This window comes from Kogia breviceps, chromosome 11 (assembly GCF_026419965.1).
Source record: "Kogia breviceps isolate mKogBre1 chromosome 11, mKogBre1 haplotype 1, whole genome shotgun sequence".
NCBI classification, from domain to species: Eukaryota; Metazoa; Chordata; class Mammalia; order Artiodactyla; family Physeteridae; genus Kogia; species Kogia breviceps.
Window position 1 is genome coordinate 5,743,666 of NC_081320.1, and position 16,836 is coordinate 5,760,501.

Genomic DNA, 16,836 nt, shown 5'->3' on the forward strand with positions numbered 1-16,836 from the left:
GCTGATGGGCATTTAGGTTGCTTCCATGACCTGGCTATTGTAAATAGTGCTTCAGTGAACACTGGGGTGCATGTGTCTTTCTGAATTATGGTTTTCTCTGGGTATATGCCCAGTAGTGGGATTGCTGGGTCATATGATAATTCTGTTTTTAGTTTTTTAAGGAACCTCCATACTGTTCTCCACAGTGGCTGTATCAATTTGCATTCCCACCAGCAGTGCAAGAGTGTTCCCTTTTCTCCCCACCCTCTCCAGCATTTGTTGTTTGCAGATTATCTGATGATGCCCATTCTAACTGGTGTGAGGTGATGCCTCATTGTAGTTTTGATTTGCATTTCTCTAATAATTAGTGATGTTGAGCATCTTTTCATGTGCCCCTTGGCCATCTGTATGTCTTCTTTGGAGAAATGTCTATTTAGATCTTCTGCCAATTTTTGGATTGGGTTGTTTGTTTTTTTAATATTGAACTACATGAGCTGTTTATATATTTTGGAGATTAATCCTTTGTCTTTTGATTGGTTTGCAGATATTTTCTCCCATTCTGAGGGTTGTCTTTTCGTCTTGTTTGTAGCTTCCTTTGCTTTGCAAAAGCTTTTAAGTTTCATTAGGTCCCATTTGTTTGTTTTTGTTTTCATTTCCATTACTCTAGGAGGTGGGTCAAAAAAGCTCTTGCTGTGATTTATGTCAAAGAGTGTTCTTCCTATGTTTTCCTCTAAGAGTTTTATAGTGTCCGGTCTTCCATTTAGGTCTCTAATCCATTTTGAGTGTATTTTTGTGTATGGTGTTAGGGAGTGTTCTAATTTCATTCTTTTACATGTAGCTGTCCAGTTTTCCCAGCACCACTTGTTGAACAGGCTGTCTTTTCTCCATTGTATATCGTTGCCTCCTTTGTCATAGATTCGTTGATCGTAGGTGTGTGGGTCTGTCTCTGGGCTTTCTGTCCTGTTCCATTGATCTATATTTCTGTTTTTATGCCAGTACCATATTGTCTTGATTACTGTAGCTTAAAAAGCATTAAGGTTTAAAGGTAAGTTTCTTACCGATGCCATGTTTTAAGAAATACAGCATGTGTATTTTGAAGGCAGAATATAATAAATGTTAATACTGTTGTTAATCTATGAACTATGCTGGTGAAACTGTCTTCTATTTTATTATACGACATCTTTTACATTAGGACCTGTGTGACCTTTTAAAAATTAGGTCTGAAAATAAAAACTTCTCTCTGCTTTCCAGGTAATGAAAACTATATCTCTCATCCATTCATTTATCTGTTCGTTCAACAAATATTTAAGTTCCTACACTAAGTCAGGCCCTGTTCTAGCCACTGGTGATGAAGCAGTAAGCAAGATAAACAAAGCCTTCCCACTGGTCAGGTTTATTTATTTTTTAAATTATTTTCTTTTTCTGCCCCAGCTTTTTTTTGGTTTTGGCCGTGCCACATGGCATGCGGGGTCTTAGTTCCCCGACGAGGGATCGAACCCGTGCCCCCTGCAGTGGAAGTGTGGAGTCCTAACCACTGGACCGCCAGGGAAGTCCCCCTCTGGTCAGTTTTAGTTGGGGAGAAAGACAGTCAAAAAGGATCAATAGTGAGATTGATCTGAAGACAGTAAAATGCAGTCATGGGAGGCCTCCCTGGGAAGATGCCTTTGGAGCAGAAATGTGAAAAAAGCAAGTGGCCAAGTGAAGATCTGGGGGACAAGCATTCTGGGAGGGGAAAGGGCAAGTGCAAAGGGCCTGGGGGCAGGGATGGGTGCAAAGAAGAGCGAGGAAGTCTGAGGGTGGAGGTTGGCATGAGAACAGGAGAGTGGGCCGAGGGGGATCTGAAAACACAGGCAGGGCCCACGGGTCTTGGGAAGGAGGCAGGAAGTTATTCCGAGTGCGATGTGAGCCGCTGGGGAGACTCAGGCGGGGGAGTGAAGCAGGCTGATTGGCATGTCAAGTGGAGACCCTCTGGCAGCTGTGCCAATTCTGGGCTGTAGGAGGAGATGGAAGAGGAGGAGGAGGGGCCGGTGAGGAGGCTTAGCAGCAGCCCTGGCAGAAATACCCACTGACACTTCTCACTGGAATTCGATTCGTTCTCTGAAAGAGGCAGCATAATAACAAGCAACACTACACGTGGACAGGAGCAGAGACTCGAGGACAGACTCCCCAACTCCACCTCTAGTGAGCTGTGTGATCTTAGGCAAGTCACTCAACCTCTCTGTGTCTCAGATTCCTCACCCATTAACAAGGATACTAATATCTACGTCACAGGGCTGTTGTGAAGATTAAATGAGTTCATACAAGGAAAATGCTTGAAACAGTACCTGGCACATGGTAAACATTTAATAAGACTCTTCAGCATATTGCCCTTGGCTTTGATGTATTTATTTTAATATATCTGCATGATTTTTTTCATAGTGTTATGTATATTATTTTTATTTTGGCTCTTGTGTTTTTCGGTTCTATCATTCCCATTTGGTTCTGTTGTATAATTTCTGTTTCTTTGCAGAGGTTTTCTATTTTTTTAATCTGTTTCAAAAGAATTCATAATTACTTGGAACACTTTTATAATGACTGTGTGAAAATCTTTGTCACATAATTCCAACATCTGGTTCATCTCAGTGTCAGCGTCAGTAGATTGTCTTTTCTGATGCAAATTAATTGTGATCTACCTAACTCTTAGTATTATGGGTGGTTTCCTTCCTCCCTCCCTCCCTTCCCTCCTTCCTTCCTTCCTTTCTTTCTTTTTTATTGAGGTATAATTGATATACAACATAATATTAGCTTCAGGTGTACAACATAATGATTGGATATTTGTGTATATTGCAAACTGGTCACCACAATAAGTTTAGTTGTCGTCTGTCACCATATATAGTTACAGAAGTTTTTCTGGTCATGATAACTTTTAAGATCTACTCTGTTAGCAAATGTCAAATATATGACACAGTAGTAGTAACTGTAATCATCGTGCTGTACATAACGTTCCCAGGACTTACTTATTTCATACCTGGAAGTTTGTACCTTCTGTCTCGCTTCACCCCTTTTGCCCAGCCTCCAGCACCGCCAGCCCCTCCATCCCCGGCAGCCACTGTATCTATGAGCTTGGTTTTTGCTTTTCCTTTTCTTTTTAGGTTCCACGTGTAAGTGAGATCATACAATATGTGTCTTTTTCTGTCTGGCTTATTGCACTTAGCATACGGCCCTCAGGGTCCGTCCATGTTGTCCCACATGGCAAGATTTCCTTCTTTTTTATGGCTGAATATTATTCCACTGTGTATATATGCCATAATTGCTTTATTCGTTCACCTGTCAGTAGACACGTAGGTCGTTTTCATATCTCGGCTGGTGTAAATAATGCTGCAGTGATCATGGAGGTACGTGTGTCTTCGCAAGTTAGTGCTTTTGTTTTCTTCAGGTAAATCTCCAGGAGTGGGATTGGTGGATCATACGGTGTTTTTCCGTTCCCACCAGCAGTGCACAAGGGCTCCCTTTTCTCCACACCCTCTCCAGCACTTGTTCTCTCCTGTCTTCTTGATGACAGCCATTCTCACAGGTGTGAGGTGAGATCTCATTTTGGTTTTGATTTGCATTTCCCTGATGATTGGTGTTGTACTTTTCACGTACTTGTTGGCCATCTACATGTCTTTGTTGCAAAAAATGTCTGTTCAGATATTCTGCCAATTTTTTTTTTTTTTTTTTTTGCGGTACGCGGGCCTCTCACTGTCGTGGCCTCTCCCGTTGCGGAGCACAGGCTCCGGACGCGCAGGCTCAGCGGCCACGGCTCACGGGACCAGCCGCTCCGCGGCACGTGGGATCCCCCCGGACCGGGGCACGAACCTGTGGTCCCCTGCATCGGCAGGCGGATTCTCAACCGCTGCGCCACCAGGGAAACCCTCTGCCCATTTTTAATTGGATTGTTTGGTGTTTGCTATTGAGTTGTATGAGCTCTTTATATTTTGGATATTAACCCCTTATCAGAGATATGATTTGCAAATGTTTTCTCCAGTTCCATAGGTTGACTTTTCACTTTGTTGATGGTTTCCTTTACTGTGTACAAGGTTTTTAGTTTGATGTAATCCCACTTCTTTGTTTTTGCTTTTGTTGCTTTTACTCTTGGGGGGTCAGATTTCCAAAAAAAATCGTCACCAGGATCTATGTGAAGGAGTTTACCACCTATGTTTGCTTCTAGAAGTTCTTTTAGGCTTAAGTCTTACATTCAGCTCTTTAATTCACTTTGAGTTAATTTTGTGTATGGTGTAAGAGAGTGGTCCAGATTCATTCTTTTGCATGTGTCTGTCCAGTCTTCCCGGCGCCATTTATTGAAGAGACTGTCCTTTCCCCACTGTATATTCTTAGCTCCTTTGTCATAAGTTAATTGACCATATATGTGTGTGGGTTTATTTCTGGGCTCTCTATTCCGTTCCAGTGATCTTTGTATTTTAGGGGTGATTTTCTTTCCTATCCTGGGCATTTGGGTTATGTTAGGAGACTTGAGCCTGTTTAAATCTTCTCCTTTAGCAGTCAGTCACCTGATTTAGGCTTAGCATATAGGATCTGGCCTACTTTTGTGGGCTGTAGTTCCAGTGACAGTTTAGTTTTCTGATCGTGCTCTTCTGATCTGTTTCACTCTTCTGGCCCTGCTGGGGCTGGTGATCAGTTACCTACTGGACCACCTGCAGGGGCTGAACCCACCTCCGTGGGCCACCTTCCCTGGGGAGCTGGGAGAGCCAGAGTGCTGGGCCTTCATCCCCTTATGCCGCCTGGCGTAGGGCAGGGAGACACCAGTCTCTGCTGGTGGGTAGACCGTCTGCCCTGCTGAGCTCCACGTGTGGACTGGGCGTTGAGCTGGCGAGGGGCTTCGATACTGCCCCTACGTCAGTGTCCCGGGGGTGGTAGGGGGGTTCAGCCCACCAGCACTCAGAGCTGCCGCTGTGGGCATGCGGGGTGGCCCGCTCCTGCTGTCTCTGTCAGACTTCCCTCTCCCGCTCCTCTTGGGATTCAGGCCTGTGCCTGCTGACGGTTCTGGGTTCCAGGTCCCCCCCGTGTGTGGTCCAGATACACATGGGCGATCAGAACAGAACAGCGGACTCGTCACATGGTTGCTTCTCCAGTCCTGTGCTCGCAGGCACTCCACCGTCTTCTCTCCGGCTTTCAGAGCCCTTTCCTCGTGGGCGATTGAGTCATCTCCAGGGTATCGGTTTGGATTGGAGGGCAGGAGCCAGGAAAAGTGAATCTACAGCCTGTTCCCTGGACACGATTCAAGCTACTCCAGACCATACTCCATATGGTCTTTTTGAAAACAGACCATATATACTTTATAAATCAGTGTTAACGGTGAATGAAATGCTTACTTATATGTTTGTTCCTCATAAATTAAAATATGACGATGGGGGACTTGCCTGGCGGTCCAGTGGTTAAGACTCCATGCTGCCAATGCAGGGGGAGAGGGTTCGATCCCGGGTCAGGGAATTAAGATCCCATGTGTCGAGCGGCCAAAAAAAATAAATTAAAAAAAAAAAGTATGAAGTAGAAATCTATAGTCCAGAGATCCACTTTAAGAATGAGACACTGGTTCATTGCAGCTCTATTTACAATTGCCAGGACATGGAAGCAACCTAAGTGTCCATCGACAGATGAATGGATAAAGAACATGTGGCACATATATACAATGGAATATTACTCAGCCATAAAAAGAGACGGAAATGAGTTATTTGTAGTGAGGTGGATGGACCTGGAGTCTGTCATACAGAGTGAAGTAAGTCAGAAGGAGAAAAACAAATACCGTGTGCTAACACATATGTATGGAATCTAAAAAAAAAGGTCATGAAGAACCTAGGGGCAGGACAGCAATAAAGACACAGACCTACTAGAGAATGGACTTGAGGACACGGGGAGAGGGAAGGGTAAGCTGGGACGAAGTGAGAGAGTGGCATGGACATATATACACTACCAAGTGTAAAACAGATAGCTAGCGGGAAGCAGCCGCATAGCACAGGGAGATCAGCTCGATGCTTTGTGACCACCTAGAGGGGTGGGATAGGGAGGGTGGGAGGGAGGGAGACGCAAGAGGGAAGAGATATGGGGATATATGTATATGTACAGCTGATTCATTTTGTTATAAAGCAGAAACTAACACACCTTTGTAAAGCAATTATATTCCAATAAAGATGTTAAAAAAAAAAAAAGAAGAAGAATGAGACACTGTAACACAACACTGTAAATCAACTATACTCCAATAAAACTTTTTTTAAAAAAAGATGATGGAGCCTTTGGATTGGGACAGAATGGTGTAGACACATTTCTTTCTGCTTCTCCCTGCTCAGCGTGACTGTAAACCTTGGAAATAATGCAAGAAGCAACCAGAGGAGAACTCTGAAAGGTGGTAAGAAGAAAGTGAGCAGACCAGGAACGCCAGGGCTACACACAGCACAGAGGCGGGGTAGCCCGCGACCCCCGAGCCTACACCCAGTGTTTCCCCCACCCCCACCCCCGACCGAGCAAGAAAAAGCATCCCAGACAGACTCATTCTTCTAACAATACCAGGCAAGGGGAGGCGCTAGGGAGATTCCCACCAAATGTAAGCAGCCAGAGGAAACACTGTCCTTCCTCTCTGGGTGTGAGACATCCCCTTTCCACCAGGAGATACCGGGAATGTGAGCCCACCTGTCAGGGGAGGCCCAGCTACAGCAAGAAGCCTGGTCCAGGAGGCCTCTTTGTCCCCCAGCCCACCCAAGAAGCAGCCAAGGAGTCCAGCTGATGGAATCCCTCCGCTACCCAGGGAAATCCCTGCCCTGCCTGAGAAAAGCTCTCCAGCCCCTCAGGCCACACCAACAGGGAGCTCTCAGCCCAGGCTAAGATTGACTACAGAGATGCAGTGAGGATGCACAGATCAGAAGGGAAAGAGAGGCGCTGCCTGGAGGGATCCGCTCTCGCCCGCCCCCCGAGGGCTCACCCAGAGCACAGGCCTCTGTGCAGGAAAAACACAGCGACACGCGCGTGATGTTTCAGCTCAGGGAAGCCCATTGGAGACTGTACTTGTCAAAGGCTTTGCTGAGGGCTGGCCCCATCAGCACCTTCTTCCTAGCATGTGCCGAAACCACCAAGAAAGTTTACTCAGCATCAACTACCTTGTGTGCAGAAACAGTCCAGCACAGTGAACCCCTCTTACTCGTTGCTTGTTGACTGGAAACACTCCGGGAGCCCAGTTCTCAGACGCCAGCCGAGGGCCAGTCTGGCAGGCAGGCTCTCTAAGGATAGCGGTCTCAGGCCTGCCGTGTTCTGTCTTCTCTGCCCAAGTGCGTGACCTTGTGAATAAGCTAAGAAAACACCAGATTGCGCTCTTTATTTTTATTGAAGTAGAGTTGATTTACAATGTTGTGTTAATTTCTGCTGTACATCGGAGTGATTCAGTTATACATACATATATATATATGTTCTTTTTTAATATATCTTCTTTTCCATTGTGGTTTATCACAGGATATTGAAGAGTCCCCTGGGCTATGCAGTAGGACCTTGTTGTTTATCCAGCCGTATACGAGTTTGCATCTGCGAAGCCCACACTCCCAGTCCGTCCCTCTCCCACCCCACCATGGCAACCACAAGTCTGTTTTCTATGTCTGTGAGTCTGTTTCTGTTTCATAGATAAGTTCATTTGTGTTATATTTTAGATTCCACATACAAGTAATATCATATGGTATTTGTCTTTCTCTGTCTGACTTACTTCATTTAATATGATCATCTCTAGGTCCATTCATGTTGCTGCAAATGGCATTATTTCGTTCTTTTTTACGGCTGAGTAATATTCCATTATGCATATATACCACATCTTCTTTATCCATTCATCTGTCGGTGGACATTTAGGTTGATTCCCTGTCTTGGCTATTGTGAACAGTGCTGCTATAAACATAGGGGTGCGTGTATCTTTTTGAATTAGAGTTTTGTCTGGATATATGCCCAGGAGTGGGATGGCTGGATCAGATGGCAACTCTATTTTTAGCTTTTTGAGGAACCTCCATACTATTTTCCATAGTGGCTGCACCAACTTACATTCCCACCAACAGTGTAGGAGGGTTCCCTTTTCTCCACACCCTCTCCAGCATTTGTTATTTGTAGACTTTTTGATGATGGTCGTTCTTTGCATTTCTCTGATAGTTAGCGATGTGAAGCATCTTTTCATGTGCCTCTCGGCCATGTGTACGTCTTCCTTGGAGAAATGTCTATTTAGTTCTTCACCCATTTTTCGATTGGGTTGTTTGGTTTTTTTGTTGTTGAGTTGTATGAGTTGTTTGTATATTTTGGAGATTAAGCCCTTGTTGGTTGCATCATTTGCAAATATTTTCTCCCATTCCACAGGTCATCTTTTTCATAGTTTACAGTTTCCTTGGCTGCAAATTGCACTCTTTAAAAGGGTGAATTGCATGATGTGTAAATTATCTCTCAATGAAGTTGTTTTTTAAAAAAAATCCCAGGGCCTCCCTGGTGGCGCAGCGGTTGAGAGTCCGCCTGTTGATTCAGGGGACACGGGTTCGTGCCCCGGTCCGGGAGGATCCCACATGCCGCGGAGTGGCTGGGCCCGTGAGCCGTGGCCACTGAGCCTGCGCGTCCGGAGCCTGTGCTCCGCAACGGGAGAGGCCACAACAGTGAGAGGCCAGTGTACCGCAAAAAAAAAAAAAAAAAAAAAATCCCAGCAAGGTTTTTTTTTGTAGACATAGACGGCTTGTTCTAAAAGTTACATGGAAAGGCAAGGCCCTAAAATAGTCCAAACCACCTTGACAAAGAAGAATCAAGTGGGAGAAAACACTACCTGTTATTAAGGCTCACTATGCAGCTATAGTAACCAAGACTGTGGTTTGGTGGAGGCGTAGACACAGAACAGGGACAGAGTAGAGAACCAGAAATAGACCCGCTCAAATATGCTCACATGATTTTTTCACAAAGGTGCAAGAGTAATTCAGTGGAAGAAGACTAGCTTTTCAACAAGCGGTGCAGGAACAACTAGACATCCACGTGCAAAAAAGTGAACTTCACAGCTGATACAAAAATTAACTCAGGATGGGTCATCCACTTACATTTAAAACATAAAAATATTCAATTTTTAAAAATAGGAGAAAATCTCTGGGGTGTACCCTAGGGTTAGGCAAAAAGTTCTGAGGCTTGACACCAAAACCATGATCCATAAAAGGAAAAACTAATGAGTTGGACCTCATCAGAGTGAAAACTTTGGTTCTGTGTGTGACCTTGTGAAAAGGAAGGAAAGATAAGTTCCACCCTGGAAGAAAATATCTACAAGCCACACATCCGACAAAGGACTAGTACCTGGAACGTATAAAGAGCTTTCAAAACTAAACAGTAAAAAAAAAAAAAAAAAAAAAAAAGGCCAATTAGAAAATGGGCAAAAGACATACCCACACATCTCCCCGAAGAGGATCTACAGGTGGCCAATAAGCACATGAAAGGACGTTCAGCGTCATTGCTCATCATGGAAATGCAGATTAACACCACAGTGAACACACACCTATCAGGTTGATTAAGATGAAAAGTCACGACAGCACGAAATGACGGTGACGATGCGGAGAGACTCGCACGTTGCTGCTGGGAATGCAGAATGGTCCAACCACTGTGGAAAACAGTCTGGCAGCCTCTTCTGAAACTAAACATAACAATTACCGTTCAAACCAGCAGTTTCACTCTTGGACGTTGATCCCAGAGGAAGGCAAACTTCCGTCCACACAAAAACCTGTACATAGGTGTTCATAGCAGCTTTCTTTTTTTTTTTTTTTTTTTTTTTGTGGTACACGGGCCTCTCACTGTTGTGGCCTCTCCCGTTGCGGAGCACAGGCTCCGGACGCGCAGGCGCAGCGGCCATGGCTCACGGGCCCAGCCGCTCCGCGGCACGTGGGATCTTCCCGGACCGGGGCACGAACCCGTGTCCCCTGCGTCGGCAGGCGGACTCTCAACCACTGCGCCACCAGGGAAGCCCAGCTTTCTTCATCATAAGCGAAAACTGGAGTCAGCCCTGACGCCCTTCACCGGGGCACTTCAAACAAAGGATGGTATGGCCACGCCATGGATACTGTGCAGCGGCGAAGGGAGCGAACTGTTGATCCAACCGCTGGGATGAACCCCGGGGAATTACACTGAGTGAAAAAACGATCTCAAAAGGTTCCGTACTGTATGATTCCATTTATAAAACATGTTGAAATGACAAAATTTCTTTTCTTTCTTTTTTTTTTTTTTTTTAATTGAAGTATAGTTGATTTACAGTGTTGTGTTAGTTTCAGGTGTCGAGCAAAGTGATTCAGTGATACATGTATGTGTATATGTATCATCTTCTTTCCCATTGTGGTTCAACACAGGATACTGAATACAGTGCCCTGTGCTCTACAGTAGGACCCTGTGGTTTATCCATCCTCTATGTACTAGTTCGCATCTGCTAAGCCCAAACTCCCACTCCAGCCCTCCCTTGCCCCCTTCCCCCTGGGCAACCACACGTCTCTTCTCTATGTCTGTGAGTCTGTTTCTGTGTCTTAGATAGGTTCATTTGTGTCATAAGTGATACATGGTGTTTGTGAAATGACCACATTGTTGAAGTGAAGGACAGTTTCCTGGTTGCCCGGAGTTAGGGACCTGGGGGTGAGGGAGCAAGCGATGGGTGTGGTTACAGAGGGGCAGCGCCAGGGACTCTTGTGATGACACAGATGTTCTGTGGCATCGAATGCACAAATCTCCATAGGTGATAACATTGTGTCGAACATATGCAGAAAGGAGTTTAAGTGAAACTTGGGAAATTCGAGTAGGATCGGTGAATCTGTGTCAGTGTCAAAAACCAGACTGTGGCATTGTACTGGAGATGGGCAAAATGTTGCCGTCGGGGGAGACGGGGCAGAGGGTAAAAGGGAGCTCTCTGAATCATGTCTCAGCACTGCTACCGCGATTACAAATAATGCCTCAAGGCTGACCCTGCAGTCCAGGAAAACACGGATGGCGGGTCCCCTGAAGTAGCTGGTCTCCCCCTGCCCCTGTCTTGGGCTCGCGCCCGGTCCCCCTTCCCGCAGAGTCGGGCTCCTTCCTGTTTCCCGGAGCGCTCTCCTCACTCCGGCCCGTGTAGGGGCGGGACAGGCAGCGCAGCTGTTCACGTGGTACCCTGACCAGGGCCCGCCCTGCCGCACACCTGGGAGCAGGCAGCCCCACGGGCAGGTGGCTGTGTCTGCCCAGGGCACACGCTCAGGGCCGGCTTCCGAGAGCACGAGCTCGCCAGTGTTTAGAACCCAGATGAGGACTTCCCAGAGTGATGGCCCCAGTGAGGCAGGCATTTCTCCGCGGGTGCAGCCACTGAAGTCTGATTTACTTTCCTGATAATGTTTGCCTAAGGGAGGAGTAGGCATCTGAATTTTTCAAGGGCGTCCTGTCTGCTCCTTTTTTTTTTTTTCCTCGACCCCGTGTTAAGGAAAGAAATGGAGCCACTGATGAGGGCATCAGCATAGAGATTTGGCCAGGAGCCCGGGCTGGTGGCTTTAAGGGACTCTGGGGTCTGCTTTCTCATCACCGCCACCACCAGGTGCTGCAAAAAAACATGTAACCTAATTCAAATCAGTTTAGCCTCGAGGTAAGCCCCTGTCTCCCCGACGCTGCCCCTGCAGCCCCATCAGTGGAGAAATTCTGATGCTCAGCTCCCTACTACCACCCGCGCCCCCTCCCCCATGCCAGCAGAAGCAGCAGGAGGACACGATCCCCAGCCAGGGGACCCCTTTGTTGGACACCTGACACGTGGCCCAGGAGCAAGCACACCGGGAGGCCTGGTGTCGACAGCATTTGTTTGCCCTGGGGGCGCGAGGGGGGCAGGTTGTGGTGGAGTCCACTGAAAACTGCTGAGGCAGCGCCTGCCCTGAACCCAGGAGAGACCAAGCCTTGAGTTTCAAAACCAATGAGAAGCTTGAGGCTTTTTTTTTTTTTTTTTTTTTTTTTTTTGAGGAAAATGACTATAAATATGCAGTGTGGGGCTTCCCTGGTGGCGCAGTGGTTGAGAATCCACCTGCCAATGCACGGGACACGGGTTCGAGCCCCGGTCCAGGAAGACCTCACATGCCGCTGAGTGGCTAGGCCTGTGCACTACAACTACTGAGCCTGCGTGCCACAACTACTGAGCCCGTGAGCCACAACGACTGAGCCCGCGTGCCTAGAGCCCGGGCTCCACAACAAGAGAGGCCGTGACAGTGAGAGGCCCGCACACCGCAATGAAGAGTAGCCCCCGCTCGACGCAACTAGAGAAAGCCTGTGCGCAGCAATGAAGACCCAACACAGCCCAATAAATAAATTTTAAAAATATATATATGCAGGGTGTGCCAGATGAAAAGGACCCCTTCCCCAAATCCAGGACATTTCCCACCCTGCTCCAGGGTAACATAATTTTACAGAAAACCGGCCTCCCCAGATCCCATCCTTGTTTAGCTGGCATCCAGGCTGAGTCCTGGACCTGAGTCTAAGTGCTGACCTAGAACCTACTGGAGAATTGAGGCCAAAGTATAAAATGCTCTATTATCATCAGGGGAGGGGGAGGGGAATGGAGAGAGAGAATGTGTGTGTGTGTTGTCACATCTAGAGAAACAGCTCTGCTTAACTCAGGTTTATTCTCTATCTCTTAGGCCAAATCCCTGGCTCATATGTTACAAGGAAAACTTTAACAGATGACTCCCCATTCTATCTCATGTGACTTCTGACATCAATGGGACAGAGGCTCATGTTTCTCTCAGGATATATGGAAACTAACCGTTGCCCTCATTCCTTCCCCAGCACAGCACACCACACACACACACACACCACACACACACACACACACACACACACACACACACACACACAGACACACACACACACACACTCTCTCTCTCTCTCTCTCTCTCTCTCTCTGTGTGTGTCTGTCTCTCTCAGCTTTTCCAACGTAGCATATTAAAGGCCTTTAGAAAGCTTCTAAAATGGGGCCTTTCCCAGTCTGCGCCTTTGTTCTCTGCGCCTTTGTTCTTCTGTCAGCTCATGAGCCCAGGGGGCTGCCCGGCAGCCCTGCGCCCACAGAACCCAGGGCTGCGGGTCCACAGCTGGCTAGCTGTGCTGACAAAGCAGAAAGGCTCGGGGTTCATCTTTCAGACTCGCCACCCCAGGAGGGTGAGTTGACAGGGAGCCGTCAGCTGGGCCATCGTGGGCACCGAGGACCCAAGGATGTCAGAACATCAGCAGTTACCTCAGAGCTTTTCTGTCTGTCCGTGCAGCCCTGCTACCTGCAGGAGCTGAACCCTCCCGGGGCCAGGGCCCTATCGAGCCCCGTGCAGCCCCCCTCTCAGGTATAATCAGGGGTCCAAGTTGCAACCCACATTTGGGCCTTGTCCGCCCTATGCTTTGCAAGGCAGGTTAGAACTTCTTAAGGTTAAAAAAAATAGGCGTTACCTGATCGTTGTCTAGCAGCTCAAAAAACATAGGTGTAGAGGATCCTGCCCTAGACTGCACCTTTGCTCGGGGAAGGTTTTTTTTTTTTTTATTTTTGGCTGTGTTGGGTCTTCGTTTCTGCGCGAGGGCTTTCTCTAGTTGCGGCGAGCGGGGGCCACTCTTCATCGCGGTGCGCAGGCCTCTCACTATCGCCGCCTCTCCCGTTGCGGAGCACAGGCTCCGGACGCGCAGGCTCAGCGGCCACGGCTCACGGGCCCAGCCGCTCCGCGGCACGTGGGATCTTCCCGGACCGGGGCACGAACCCGCGTCCCCCGCATCGGCAGGCGGACTCTCAACCACTGCGCCACCAGGGAAGGCCCTCGTAGATTTTACCTGGAGAAACTCCATCATTGTCCACACCTAACCCAATTTATCACTGAGACATGACAGATGGAACTCCAGAGACATTTCAGATTCTCCGTCAGTCCTTCATCCTGGATCTCCTCCAGGTTGAACAGATTCCATGTCCTGAAACCCTTTTGCCAATGAGCAGTCCACAGTACACTTCCTGTTGTGATAACAGCTCTTACTGAACAGTGAAGAGGGTGGCTTTCTAGTGGGCACGTAGCCAGACCCTGAATCTATCTGCCCTGTTTTGAAATCGAATATCCTGCAGAAACATTGATCACATGGGTGTCAAGTGTTCTGTCCAGATTTCCATGGAGAATGGACTGACCCAAACCTTCAGAAGAGAGCTCCCAGGGCTGTAGAGAGGCTTGGAGGGGACGTAGGATCTTCCAGTGTGAGATGAAAGCCATTTTCCTCCACTCCCCTCCGACTCCCACCCCGCCCCAGGCCATCCCTGCCTTGAAGACCCTGGTCTTGCTTCCAGAAGCAGAGCATTCGCCTGCTACCTTCCTCTTTGCATATTTACATAGCATTCAAAGAGTCCGGCGGCGTGAGGACGTGTGTGGGAGTGGAAGGCACGGCCACAGCTCTGGGCAGGGCGTGGAGAAGCCACCACCTCCGGCATCTGGAGGATGCACGTTTCCTGTGCAGAGTGGGGGACCCTGGGCTCCCAGTTTCTCGATGCCCACAATTAAAGGGGAAATGCACCACACCGCACGGATAGAACTGAATCTGTTCTCTGCGACATATAAATAAATGTCTCCAGTGCGATATATGAAGCCAAGAGGCATGGTGACGTGGAACTTACATCTTATTATTCATTCTCAGTTTCCTTGTTCTGTGACGCTGCCCTGCTTCACCCATCAACTCAGAGGATGTTGTCGTTTCTGAGGAGATCATTTTCAAAGCCCCAAATCAGAAAATAGAAGCCTTCATTTCCATGATAATTTTTCTTTTCTCACTGGAGCAAGTCCTACCCATGATGACATCATATTCTCGCTTCTGAAGGGAATAAACCTATAAAAATAAATACGTGGTTGTCCCAGTTACAGAAATGGATTTAAAAAAAAAAAAACTAAGCAGGTGATAATCAGCAGCTGTGGAAAGAAACTTGGAGGAGGGTTTTGAAATCAAAGTTACCCCCCAACAAATAACCTCACTGCAAAAGAAACTATACGCGTGTCTAACTGAAATTATTTCTTTGTTATCTGTTATGTCACAGTGGAGACGTCATTGCCTCTGAAAAATCTACTAATTATAACAGCATTCTTTTTTTTTTTTTTTTTTTTTTTTTTTGCGGTATGCGGGCCTCTCACTGCTGTGGCCTCTCCCGTTGCGGAGCACAGGCTCCGGACGCGCAGGCGCAGCGGCCATGGCTCACGGGCCCAGCCGCTCCGCGGCACGTGGGATCCTCCCGGACCAGGGCACGAACCCGTGACCCCTGCATCGGCAGGCGGACTCTCAACCACTGCGCCACCAGGGAAGCCCTATAACAGCATTCTTCAAGAAGAAAGAGCAGTGAGTGTTGAATAAAATAGATTTGTATGGGCTTCCCTGGTGGTGCAGTGGTTGAGAGTCCGCCTGCCGATGCAGGGGACGCGGGTTCGTGCCCCGGTCCGGGAAGATCCCACGTGCCGCGGAGCGGCCGGGCCCGTGAGCCGTGGCCGCTGGACCTGCGCGTCCGGAGCCTGCGCTCCGCAACGGGAGAGGCCGCAACAGTGAGAGGCCCACGTACCACAAGAAAAAAAAAAAAAAAGATTTGTATGATAGACCCTGGAATATTCAGAAATTGCTGAATTAGATGCAACTGTTTTCCTGTGTGTAACATTCTTATTATGGGCAGCCCTCAACCACTTACCCCTCCAGCCAGGACTGTTGTGTGTCCACTGTGTACACACGCTGTGTAGGGACAGAGGAGGTCCCTGTCCTCAGGAACAAACTACCCAGCTACCCATCAGCTGTTTAACAGTGTTTCTTCTGCTGTAATTAGAAAAGAAGCATAGGTTATTAGCAATAAATCTGTGTGAAAGTGTCTCCAGTTACATTTATAACTCTTTGAATTAGGACACCAAAACTATGAATAGCTAATCTGTGACATCACGAGGTGAACTTTCCTTTGGTCGCCCAGGGTGACAGGATAACACTTTGAGACGACAAGGGGCATTGAGTAGACACCCTTTGAAAAGCCTGTTTTGTGACCAGCCCTCTTGAGGGCTGAATGGGGTGTGAAAGAAAAGTAAAAACAAACAAACAAAAAGCATATTCCCTATACTTGAATAGAATACAGTTTCGTAGCTGGGCAGCTAAGACAGACATAAAACTATGGGTGTGCTATGAGAGGCCCGTGCCCGCTGCAGGGGGATTGGGAACTCCACAGGGAGGGAGGATGTGGACCAGGAGTAATTAGGGAAGGCTTCATGGAGGAGGTGGCCTGTGTTTGTTTCCTGTTGCAGCTGTAACATACTAGCACGAATTTCATGACTTAACACAAGCTTATTATCTAAAATTTCTAGAAGTTATGAGTCTGACTAGTTCTCACCCGGCTAAGAGCAAGGGGTTGACAGGGCTACATTCCTTCTGGGGGACCTGGAGGGGAGAATCTATTCCCGGCCTTTTCCAGCTTCTAGAGGCTGCCCACATTCCTTGGCTTGTGGCCACTTCCTCAGCCAGCAAAGGCAGGCTGAGTCCTTCTCATGACACCATCTCTCTGGCTCTCTGCAGCTGGGGAAGCCTCTCCGCTTGTAAGGACCCTTGTGATTACACTGGGGCCGCCTGGAGGACCCAGGATCATCTCCCCATCTCAGGGTCCTTCACCGTAATCACATCTGCAAAGCCCCTTTGCCACATTAGCTTCCAGGGACTAGGATGTGGGCGTTTTCGAGGGGCTGTCATTCCACCTATCTTGCTGCCCTTGAGCTGGTCCTGGACAGAGTTGCTGAGATCCTCTTTTTAGGAGGTGTTGATCTTGAGGGTATATGTAGCTTGCATTCTTGCTGGGGGGTGTGCGGGCAGTGAGAACCAGACGTGAGGATG

General features: G+C 47.9%; 1 protein-coding gene across 1 annotated transcript in view; it reads left to right on the plus strand.

Annotated features, from left to right (window-relative positions):
- The window catches only part of RFX8 (regulatory factor X8), a 52,178-nt gene that overhangs the window by 21,881 nt on the left and 13,461 nt on the right, over positions 1-16,836 (plus strand). Inside the window, 2 exon segments of the mRNA XM_067007084.1 lie at positions 15,026-15,066; positions 15,590-15,612. Coding sequence (XP_066863185.1) covers positions 15,026-15,066; positions 15,590-15,612 — 64 coding nt within the window.